Below are 12,194 nucleotides of genomic sequence, written 5' to 3' on the forward strand. Positions count from 1 at the left end.
GGTTTAAACCACGGTATTTAGATGAAAACGGTAGGGGTCATGAAATGTGTGCGCAGTGGCCAGCCAGCTAGATTGCGTCATCGCCACCAACCGAGGTTTTTAACAACTATTGGCAATTTATGAAACTTATTTATTAAAAACAGATGATTGGATATTATAAAATGACGTCAGCTACACCGGAAATTTAGCACAAACATGCGCGTGACATCTACCGTCTTTTTCTATATACCGTGGTTTAAACGAACAGGTAACGAATGAGTTTCATACGGGGTTTAAACGATCAGCTGACATTTCTCCGTTTAAACCGTGTATCTGCATACGGACCATAGTGTCAGGAATAAAAATCAGAACACACCAATTCAGTAACACATTACTTTATAAACCAACAACTTTTGATTTATACAAACACTAAATTTATCTTAGCACCTACATACAAAATCAAACACTTCCAAGCATCATACAAAATCGATGCTTTTAATATCACCTTCATAGAAAATCTACAATTTTTCACTAATTCAAAGCTTTCAAAATGCATTCACTGTCTGATAATTTCGTTTCCAGATATGAGGAAAATTTAACTTTTACTTTTTAAATTTTACTTTTAACTGTAAACTTTCCTTATGAATATCACCATAGAGAAACAATAGCATAAGTAGATATCCCATGGTATAGGGTGTTTATGTCGCAACTTTTACTGTTATCTCAAGCTGATAGTCCACGTAGTTCTTTCCTGTGAAGCTTCATGACGCTGGTAGTCTCTCATATTGTGCTGTTCATAAACTCTTATCCAGTCAAAACAGTAAAAATCTACAATAATCGACAGTAATCGGCTTGAGATAACAGTAAAAGTTGCGACATAAACGCCCTATACCATGGGATATCTACTTACGCTAATGTTTCTCTATGATAGCACCAATGTTCCCATTCAACCAACATGCTCGCAGTTTAAAGTAAATCTCCCGACAGAGAATTAGATTCTGATACAAAAATCAAACAAAATCTAAGCCTTCAATATCGTTTTCATAGGAAATTGATAACGGTGCGTACAGACTTAAGCGCCAGGAAGACGCGTACAGCGCTTTTCATAAGCTGATGACATGCTTAACTCTGTCTCACTGTTTCTAAACAAACACAGATATAATACGCATAGCATCAGCTGATGAAAAGCGAAATGCACGTGTTCGTGGCACTCACGTCTGTACGCACCTTAATATCACCGTAGAGAAAATAAATAGTATAAGAAGATATCCCATAGTAAAGGGTGTTTATGTTCTAAATTTCAAGCCGATTACTTTCGTCTACAGGCTATTATTACTGTTTTGTTAAGTTGAGAGTGTAAGAACGGCACAGTATGAGAGACTACCAGCCGATTACTGTCGACTACAGTCTATTATTACTGTTTTGTTAAGTTGAGAACGGCACAGTATGAGAGACTATCAGCGTCACATAGCTTCACGATAAAGAACTACGTGGACTATCGGCTTGAGTTAACAGTGAACTTTTGATCATAAAGGTCCTATACCATTGGTTATCGACTTGTGCTATATTTTCTCTATGGCAGCACTCTATTATCTAGCTCAACTGTCGAAGCCATCCAGCAGCACTCTATCATCTAGCTCTGCTTTCTGTGAACTTTGGAACATACCCTATACCATGGGATATCTTTTTATGCTATCTTTTCTCTAAGATACAAAATCAAACAGTTCCTAGCATCACCAAAAATCGATGCTTTTCATATCACTTTCATTTGGAAAATTGAAGAGCTTCAAACAAACTCAATGCCTTCGAATTTCATACTATCCGATATCTTAGTTTCAGGATATAGAATTTCTCCCTGAATTGTGAATGCCATAATGTAGGTGGCAATTTTGCCCTGGTCCTCCTCGGATTTCAAGGCCACTATTGCCTGGTCGTTGGAGCCCGGAATGAATTTGAAACTGCTGAAGCCGTGTGTGGGAATCACGTGACCTATGTGCTTTACCTGCAACAAAAATAATTAAAAAAACAAATTAGAATAAAAGTAGAAAGTGTAAAACATAACTATTTCTATCAAAATTTGTTTCTATAGTGAGGTCCACGTTATAATGGCAGTATTTGATTAATATTGGTGTTGCTATCCTTGTCTATCATCCGACAAAGCAGATAGCGCTATCCTTCAGCTCCGCAACGTTGCTAGATCGTTTTCAACAACGTAGAAATATAAGTAAGAAAATATTCAAACTTAATAATAAAAATGTATTATTTAATCATTAAAATTATATTTTCTTGACAAATAAAATATAATAAATCATTTTAAACGAGAATGAACAGTTAATAAATTGAAGTGATAAACCTAACCTACTTTTGGACACTTTCTATCCAAATTCGGGAAAGGAACAGTTTTTGGCTTTAAGCCTGTTGTTCCTTCCCCAATCATTCATAGTTGAGAATGGTATTGTATCTATCAATGTATAAATAAATAAATATAACATCAGATATACAGGTATCTCTATAATCGGCAATTCTGTTCTAACTTTCTCTACTGCTATTATAACGTGGACCTCACTATAATATTAGAGTTTCTTAGTACAACCTTGAAATGTTCACGTAAAACTCAATCATAATCCTATCTCAACTTATTTCAGTTGACACAAATCTTCAATTCGCGAATCTGATGTAAAAAAGAAAAAACTTCAGGAAACTAGAACGATACCTACGAAAAAGAGAAGAAGGAATAATTCAGGAAGGAAAAAGAAAGATAATGAAACATCTTTCCTCAATCACATTATTGTTATCAATAGTAGAGAAAGCTGTTTACAACTATCTAGACTTTGAATTAATAATTGTTGAGAAAATCTTGCAAACTGAACCATTCAAGATTATGATAACTGCTCTATTGAATGATTAAACTCGATAATAATTTGTGAAACATCAATTAGAATAGTTTATCAGGTCAATAATACCATAGAGAAACAATAGCGTAAGTAGATATCCCATGGTATAGGGAATTTATGTCGCAACTTTTACTGTTATCTCAAGCAGATAACTGTCGATTATTGTCAATTTTTACTGTTTTGTTGGGGTGATAGTGTAAGAACGGCACAATTTGAGAGACTACAAGCGTCACACAGCTGTATAGGAAAGAACTACGTGAATTATCGGCTAGGGATAACAGTAAAAGTTGCGACATAAACGCCCTATACCATGGGATATCTACTTATGCTATCGTTTCTCTATGATAATACTACTAAATTGAACGTTATTTGAAATCTTGAATGAACCATAAAGTCCATTCATTAAGTGATAGTATGAATATCTTTGAGTGGTCCAAATTTCTTTGTCAACATCATGTAATACACACATGTAAAGCAATGTGATGCAAGTCCACAGCTTTGATTTCCATTTACTGACTTTAAATAGCTCTCATATCTCAACGTGTTTAAGTGTCGAGAAAAAAGCAAGATAAGAAGCTATGCTGAGATTGAAATACAACCGGTGTAAATTTGGGAATTAAAGCAAGACTTTTCAAGCTTTTCACTGAATTTCAGAAGTAAAGCGCTTCATTCTTTCTATCCTACTAACGAAAATGGAATACTGGTTCAAGGATTTCTGTGATATTAAATAATAAAATAAATGAAAAAATTATCACTTATTTGAAACAAGACAACCAACTTTGAGCTCTTCAAATGAAAATGACTTACTTCCTGAATTCATGCCTTGCAATCAAAGACAAGGCTTCACGGTTCAGTTCATGAATAGAAATAATTATTTCAAGGATTTTTATGATAACACTAGCTTGCAAATTCAAATCAATAAACACAGAAACTTCAACGAACTTCAAATTTTATTTATTTTTTTTATTCAACGATAGATTGCTATCTAGTCTAGGGACTAATGAGCAACTTTTTTCTGTCCTATAATACTAATAAATACTTCATACAAGAGAATCCTCCATAGGGTCTCCTATTCAAATTCTAATATTATTAGTACACTGCTTATGACTGTACTACACAGGTGGGTTTCACTCATTTCCACTGCTCTGCTTTTCACTGGACACAAGACACATGAATCAGCACTAGACCAGTTCAAATGGCTTCTTCCTTCAAATTTTATGACAAAAATTTCGATTACCAGAATATAGTAGGCTACTAATAACGAGACTTAAAATATTATTTATTGTAAAATCTTGTTTCATTGAAATAAAAATGTAAATTTCAATCTCTATCATTTACCTTACTTAATTATTGTCCTAAGCCAACACGCCACACAGATGTCTCCCGATATAATGGGCTCTCCAAATTATAATGGCAGTGAAGAAAGATAAAAGAATAGCATTGCAAATTCTCTGCCTTGCCACTGCCTTGTATAGAGGATAACAACTGATACCGGTGTGACTGATGTAATATTAACAGCTTATTCTTGTTTTGAATAATCAATCATATTTTATCCGTCAAGAAAATTATTTTTCAATGATTAAAGTATAAATTTTCATAATTGAGATAAAATATTGTGTTGATTAATTATATTTCAACATTGTTAAAAACTGATTGTGGCACCGTTGCGGAGCTAGTAAAAGATAGCGCTATCCGCTTTGTCGAATGATAGACAAGGATAGCAACACCAAAGTTTATCATACACCGTCATTATAACGTGGACCTCACTAAGGCTTTCTAACTAAAAATTTCAGTCAATCTCACCTCAAAATTGGTGAAATTCTCATCAGCTATGATCATAATGTTGGTAGCCATGCGTTCGTCAATGTTCTCATCGTATTTCTCTTTGGACATGCGCCGAGGCAAGAAGAACCATTTCTTGTGAATTGGACTCCACACGCCTGATTCGTGGATCATGTAACCTGCAAATGTAGATAAATATTTACTAGCAGTTCTATGAACAGTAGACCTCGCGCTAAGTAAGTTACATTGACCTGTTGTTATGTTTTCTCAAAAATTAATAGATAATTCATCAATTTAAAATGTCTAGAAAAAATCCTAAATAAACATAGAGCTTTCTGTCCTATCGTACCGTGACGTGTTGTCCCGGAATGTGAGTGTGAGCGCTGTTATTAGGTCTGGCTGCAACTGTCTACAAGGTGCATTTTCAAGATGTTCGATGTTTTTGAACGGGCAGTATTATAGTCAAAGTCTACTAATGTTGATGGAAAGATACATTTTCAAGATGTTCGATGTTTTTGAACAGGTAGTATTATAGTCCACTAGACAGCTGATTTATAATGAATTATTCTATAGTCTGATTTTTACTCTAATATTGGCGTATGAAGGAGGCTCCATTTTTCTTTTATATTATCCTTGAAACGCAAAATTTCCAAAAACCTTGTATATACGTCGACGCGCAATTTAAAAAGGAACATACCTGTCAAATTTCATGAAAATCTATTACCGCGTTTCGCCGTAAATGCGCAACATATAAACATTTAAACATTAAGAGAAATGCCAAACCGTCGACTTGAATCTTAGACCTCACTTCACTCGGTCAATTAAAAAATATACATATTTGGGCGCACCAGGAACAAAATCCCATTACTGCCTCATAACGTAATATTTTTTACTCATACTCAGTACTCCGTTTTCACCTTTATTCTATTTCTCACAACGTGTGTTGACTATTAATAAAATATTATTGACAATTATTCCATTATTAATAGTTGAAACATGTTGTGAGAAATAGAACGAAGTTCAAAACAGGGTACTTTCAATATTCTTATGTAAATACGAGTAGCCCTTACCAAGAAAGTGAGTACCAAATTTAGTTTCAACTATCAGATTGTAGACTATTTGAAATTGATTCATTCATTTTGGAGCCGACAGTTTGCAATGAATCTCACTACACATCTCCCATTCAGTTTTCCTTTCCTCTACGAGATTGTGTTTAAAATTACGTCATTCAAACAAAGCTAACAGTTTCCAGTAGAAGATTTCCACCCAAAAAATTTTCTCCACCTGCATGGTATTATTGTAGCCTATTTTAAATTAAAAAATATTTCTCCACCTGTACGGTACCTATTGTAGCCTATTTCAAATTAAAAGATTTATTTTGAAACCTACTTTAGTTAGACAAATTAGTTATACTAATTTTCAAATATTTCTCAGTCAATTGTTTTATTTACCTGGGAAGTGTACATCAACCAACGCCCGTAACTGGATATATCGGTTGTGCCAATCCTCATGCTCGATAAATCCGAGTGGCGAAATGCGTTTCACCCACATCGGGTGGGTATTCACAAACTGGCCCGATGCAGTGGTCCACTCCTTGCCCATACCACCCACGTACAGCCAGCCGTCTTTCACTGTTGCCCACTCGCTCTTGAAGCCTGCAAAACACAACAGAAAATAGAGAAATTTGGAAAAAAGGAGAGAGATGAACAAATGTGAGGAATGCCCACTCTAGCCGTCTTTCACTGTTTTCCATATAATTTTGATGCCTGAAAACCATGCTAAACAAGATTATTAAATTGTAAAAATATGACAAAATCCAGTTAGCGTGCGAACACATTGAATGCGTGTATGTGAAAGTGCACGTCAAATCATGCATGAGCCGAAAACAGCATCTGGAAAGTGCAATTGGAATGTTGTAAATTGCATGTAGCTGCTCACATTGAACGCTACCAGCAAGTGCACGCGTTTCTAGGGATCTTTCATATTTTTTTCCTACAGTTACTTTGAAAAGTGACCATTCCTGCACTGATTACAGAACGCAAAGAATCACTTTTCCGCTCTAGTGCACAAAGTATTACTTTGCGTACTCTTAATACTTAATACTGCGTATTATCTTGCAGCCATCCCAATCAGCTGTTGACATTGTTAGCGTGTATTTTGTATGCGAATTTGTTCTATCTATATTTTTTCAAATAATGGAAATGAGAACTCATTAAATTGTACATTTTGAATATTATTAATTATTCATTATTTCAAATAATATTTTTTTCATTCATAAATTGATTGATTGAAAAATTATTTAGAAATCAAGATTTACTCAAAATGTCAAATTAATTGGATTAATTTAATTTTTAATTTGAATAAATTATTGATTATTAATTTTCAATTGGATTATCAAGTTTAAAATAAATTAATGTTGTTATTATTAATAAAAAAATTATACAGACAAACATTTGATAAATTTCAGCCATCATTTTACCCATAATCAACCACTTCTCATATTCAATGGTAACTGTAGGAAAAATTTAATGTGAAATACGTGAGCAAAGTTCCTCTGCTGCACTCAAGAAACCATTCCGCCCTCGCCTACGGCTCGTGCATAAACTTTTCTTTCGGTGCAGCAAACTTTCACTTTGCGCACTAGTTGCACAAATAATTATTTTCTGCTCTGCACGCGTGATCATGCATGGTCTGAGTCTCACGCGCACTTTCAATGTTATCACTCAGCTACCTCCCCCCCTCTACACTCCACCATCAACGCTCCACTATATTTTGACCCTAAGGCCACAACTAAAAGGACGTCTTAGGGCCGGTTTCCGAGCTCGAGACTTAGCTATGTTCTAGACTTTAAACAGCTGGAGTTAGAAAATTAGCTTTCCAAAACGGGGCATAGTCGCAGTTTTTATTCATTTCTATAATTGGAAACGTTTTTCCTTATTTCTATAATTGGAAACGTTTTTCCTTGACGAAATTAAACATTTCTAAATAATTCAAAATAGCTGAAACTTTACACTATTTTCTCTTTATTTTATGTTGTGATTAATTTTATAGTTTTTTTGAAATTTAATTCAAACGTGACTTTGACAATGACTACGACTAAGCCCCGTTTCGGAAATCCAATTTCCTTACTCCAGCTGTTTTAAGTCTAGAACTTAGCCAAATCCCGAGCTTGGAAACCGGCCCGTAGACTTTTTCGCCAGGATGCGTTATTTCTTATGGGATAATCTATACGAGCAAAATAGACGCTCCCCATAACACAACAGTATCAGTGATAATTCCCAACAGTTCTAATTGGACTATAATAAAAAATTAAGGTGCAAGCCACATGAAGCATTTTTTCAGGCGGACGAGTCGGCAGAGCAGGTCAGGGCAAATCGTTCTTCACCAGTGCAAAACACTTCATGTGGCTTAGACCTTAGGAGTACTTTTTGAACTAGTAGTTCTGTGGCCAGTAGACCTCGCGTTCAGTAAGTTACATTGACCTGTTGTTATGTTTTCTCAAAAAATAATAAAAATTTATCAAGTAAAAATGTCTAGAAAAATCCTAAATAAATATAGAGCTTTCTGTCCTATCGTACCGTGACGTGTCGTCCCGGAATGTAAGTGTGAGCGCTGTTATCAGGTCTGGCTGCAACTGTCTACAACGTTGATGGAAAGATATATTTTCAAAATGTTCGATGTTTTTGAACGGGTAGTATTATAGTCAACTGTCTACTAACGTTGATGGAAAGATACATTTTGAAGATGTTCGATGTTTTTGAACGGGTATTATTATAGTCCACTAGACAGCTGATTTATGATGAATAGGAATTCTATAGTCTGATTTTTACTCTAATATTGGCGTATGAAGGAGGCTCCTTTTTCCTTCTATATTATCCTTGAAATGTAAAATTTTCAAAAACCTTGTATATAGGTCGACGCGCAATTAAAGAAGGAGCATACCTGTCAAATTTCATGAAAATCTATTACAGCGTTTCGCCGTAAATGCGCAACATAAAAACATTAAGAGAAATGCCAAACCGTCGACTTGAATCTTAGACCTCACTTCGCTCGGTCAATAATGACATAATTGATATTAAAAAGTTGAATCTTACCTTTATCAGTGTGTCCGTTGCCGTCTATAAGTATAACCCAAGGAATAGACTTTCCATCATCGTCGATTTCATAAACAATTCCAGTTCTATCATCAAAACTCAACAGTTTTCCATTGAATACAATCAGTTCTGACAGCTCCATGCCTCTTCCTTTTTCACTGTACTTTGTCTTCAGAATTTTCGGAGGTCCTTCATCCCAAAAAATAGAAATGGCAGGGGTCATTGACCGATTCCAAGTGAGATATCCTTTACGGTAGTGACTGATCCAGGTGTAAGGTTCATCTGGACTTTTCGACAACTTATCCATATCACTAATGATGCCGATACGGTACTTGATGCCATGCAGGGTCGGCGCGGGTAAAGTCAGAGGGTAGGTTGAGTTGTATATCACATTATTAACACAGGATGAGTACTTAATGTGCGCGTCTCTACTCATTTCGTTGTTTAACCCATATGTAACTAGGGTCTCTGCACTTCTCGATGACACCGACGTATATAAAAGTATAATCACAATTACACCCACGATTGCTATCATTGTAACGTATTGTGTTTGAATTTTAAAAGTTCTGTTACCCACCCTATAGGCCGGAGGAGAACGCAATGCTTTTCTCCAATCTCTCGAAGACATATTTATTTGTAATTACATCAATTTGATGAGAAAAAATAAACACAACACTTAACCTTTACCATCAGGTACAAATTCCATCATAATAATATTTCAAGTCCATTGTACAAATACTACTAATATCACCGAGCAAAATTGACAAACATCATAATTATTCGTAAAATAAATATTTTCTTATTAAATCGAACCTTTCAATCATAAAGCAGCTGACGTGTAACAATATATTTGCGTAGAATATACTGATGTGAACTGAGCAAAGGCTTTCATTGCTGAACAAACTAGTTATCTTTGCAAAAGCTGAAAAGGAACTAGCCTAACAATCAAACAAAGATTATTATGATTATGTTCTTCACTAATAATTACATGAGATAATTATTGTCTGATTACATGGCCATGACTTCAACACAAGTAATGACATAACCACAACCAAACTTCGTATGTTCGTTCACAAAACACTTCAAATCCACTTGAACAAAATTTAGAATTTTCAAGGCCAGTGTGTGTACCACAACATCAAATCTACAAATCTAAAGAACTGGAATTTTTATTTTTTTAATTTTATCAAATTCAAGTATATTTTTGATTATCAACACTGTTAAAATTTAGAGAAAATATTTGAAAATGTTTTAAATCTCAAATTATAACCTCAAAGAAGACTGCAGGCAGCGGCTCACTGTGTCAGCTGTTTGTATTCGATGAGTTGTTCATAAAATATACTAATTGAAATCAATTCACTGTTAAAAAATTATTCAATGTTTGAATTTATTCATTTTGAGAAAATCTATGGCATATTTTCAATTACAATTCAAAATATAAAGCTACCAATGTGGAACAACTTCCTTAGTGTGAATTGGTATTTTTTTGTTTTGATTGTTTCCATGGTTACCGCGAAAATACAAATAACAGCTATTTCTGATTTATGGGTTTATTTTGTAATTTGTATGCTATAAACATTGTTTTTGCACTAAATTAACTACTTATCACACATAATTCAACTCAGAACTATGAATTAAAGCTGTGCTTCAGTGATTTAAAATATAATCAACTTACTATATTTCCTTTTCAGTTTTCTAATCAATAAATTCTCACTTGACCAATCTTACATTTTTCTAAATAAAATTCAATCATCTATTGTTAATCGAGCTTCTTTCTGGTTTATGGAGATCTATTACACTTATAAAATTATTATTTAATACCGGGAACGGTAGAGACAAATAGATGTGATTTATTGTGTTTTTTTGAATAGCTTATTTGGCACAATCAAAACTACAACAAATAAGTACCTATAATTAATATCTCTCTACAAAAATGTCGTACAGGGACTTGAGAAGTGAGTACAGTTATTCATACTAGAGTATGTTGAAAATATATTATTAATTGTCTGTTATTCATACACCGGTAGTCCTTCATTTTGCTATTTCATAGCAATAAAGTTTTATTTTTCAAAATACAGTATACTGAATTGATGTTTATCAAAATAAAATAATTTTTTGATGAACAAATTTTCGATTTTTCAGACTTCACAGAAATGATGCCCATATATTATATATTATTAATCAAAATAATATCTTTTGTATTTTTGTAAAATAAGTTTTCCATTTTCCAGATTTCACAGAAATGATGCGCACCCTCGGCTACCCAAGACTGATTTCCATGGAAAACTTTCGCACTCCGAATTTTTCTCTAGTGGCAGAAATTGTCATCTGGTTGTCAAAAAGATTTGAGCCAGATGCTGAAATGCAAATTCATTCGGCCTATGATACAGAGCAGGACCGCGTCATGTTGATTCGTTCTGTTGCACAGTTTCTTGTGAGTATTAAATGTAATAAAATATATGAATAAGTTAAGTGTGAATATATGAATGAGTTAAGTGTAAGAGAGGGCCGAATGCGCCCTAACTTCGCTCTCTATGAAAATAAAGGCAGTTATTCAATTCAATAAATATATGGAGCCCATTAATATAGATAAAATATAGCATAAGAAGATATTCCATATTTCAGGGCGCTTATGTTCCAAATTTTACTGTTAACCCAAGCTGAGAGTCCAAGTAGATATTTCTTGTTACTGAAATTATGAAATATGTTGGTAAAAATATTTTTTCAATAAAAGCCCTATTCATGCTCACTGGAAGTGATAATGTATTTTCGTGACTTGATATTTATCAAATAATTAATAATCGCTCACAGAAAGTCCATAAAAGCAATAAAGCTGAAACCAGAAATGAGAACAATAAATTTAATGGATGCATTTTATGAAAGCCTTTTATTCCCATAATGAAACCTATTTTTAAGAGACACATTCATTATCTCATTTTATTGTATTATTCAAGCGTTTTACTAGTCATTATAGACTACGATTGTCATTATAGTTGATTGATGGAGTACTTTATGTAGATTACAATATATACTGGCTTATATACTTATATACAATAGCTTACAATACAGCAAAATTATAAATGAATTTACATAATATAGACTAAGAAAATAATTATTGAACTTTATATGATATTATGGAAAAAGCAATTTGGTATAACTATGGATAATATTGTTATGCATCTACATGAATTGGCGGAGCTTTGGACATATCGATGTCCATTCTTCGGAAAGAATGTTTAAAATATCCTTCCCACTAACTCTCTACCAATAGTTGAGAGAGTAAATAAGATAACCTTGTCAGATATTTCAAGTTCCATTGATAGGTTCCAAGCAATGGTTTATTTTCCTCAGCAAACCTTTATTTCATGATAAAAATAATATATCAAGTTACATTTCATTCTGAAGATATTATAAATTACTGTTGTCTTATTAATGTTTATTTTCA

At 33.7% G+C, this 12,194-nt stretch overlaps 2 protein-coding genes across 2 annotated transcripts in view; one reads left to right on the forward strand and one right to left on the reverse strand.

Annotated features, from left to right (window-relative positions):
• Nucleotides 1–12,194, forward strand: part of LOC111064326 (clusterin-associated protein 1) — a 37,358-nt gene that overhangs the window by 14,898 nt on the left and 10,266 nt on the right. Inside the window, exon 7 of the mRNA XM_039433717.1 lies at nt 10,981–11,183. Within this exon, the coding sequence (XP_039289651.1) occupies nt 10,981–11,183 (203 nt within the window). The remainder of the gene's footprint in view (nt 1–10,980; nt 11,184–12,194) is intronic.
• On the reverse strand, nt 359–10,046 carry LOC111064320 (soluble calcium-activated nucleotidase 1). Its single transcript, XM_022352030.2, has 4 exons — nt 8,750–10,046; nt 6,107–6,310; nt 4,677–4,834; nt 359–1,981 (listed from the first exon to the last, which is right to left on the reverse strand). The coding sequence occupies exons 1-4, from the start codon at nt 9,375–9,377 to the stop codon at nt 1,766–1,768; spliced, it is 1,206 nt and encodes a 401-aa protein (XP_022207722.2). The 5' UTR covers nt 9,378–10,046; the 3' UTR covers nt 359–1,765.

This window comes from Nilaparvata lugens, chromosome 8 (assembly GCF_014356525.2).
Source record: "Nilaparvata lugens isolate BPH chromosome 8, ASM1435652v1, whole genome shotgun sequence".
Taxonomy (NCBI): domain Eukaryota; kingdom Metazoa; phylum Arthropoda; class Insecta; order Hemiptera; family Delphacidae; genus Nilaparvata; species Nilaparvata lugens.

Excerpts from the sequence above, each read along its gene's own strand:
- LOC111064320 (XM_022352030.2), bottom strand. The coding sequence starts at position 9,377 with ATGTCTTCGAGAGATTGGAGAAAAGCATTGCGTTCTCCTCCGGCCTAT. Across the intron at positions 6,311-8,749 it reads CAACGGACACACTGATAAAG|GCTTCAAGAGCGAGTGGGCA; the intron begins GTAAGATTCAAC and ends TGTGTTTTGCAG. Across the intron at positions 1,982-4,676 it reads AGAATTTCACCAATTTTGAG|GTAAAGCACATAGGTCACGT; the intron begins GTGAGATTGACT and ends TTTTTGTTGCAG.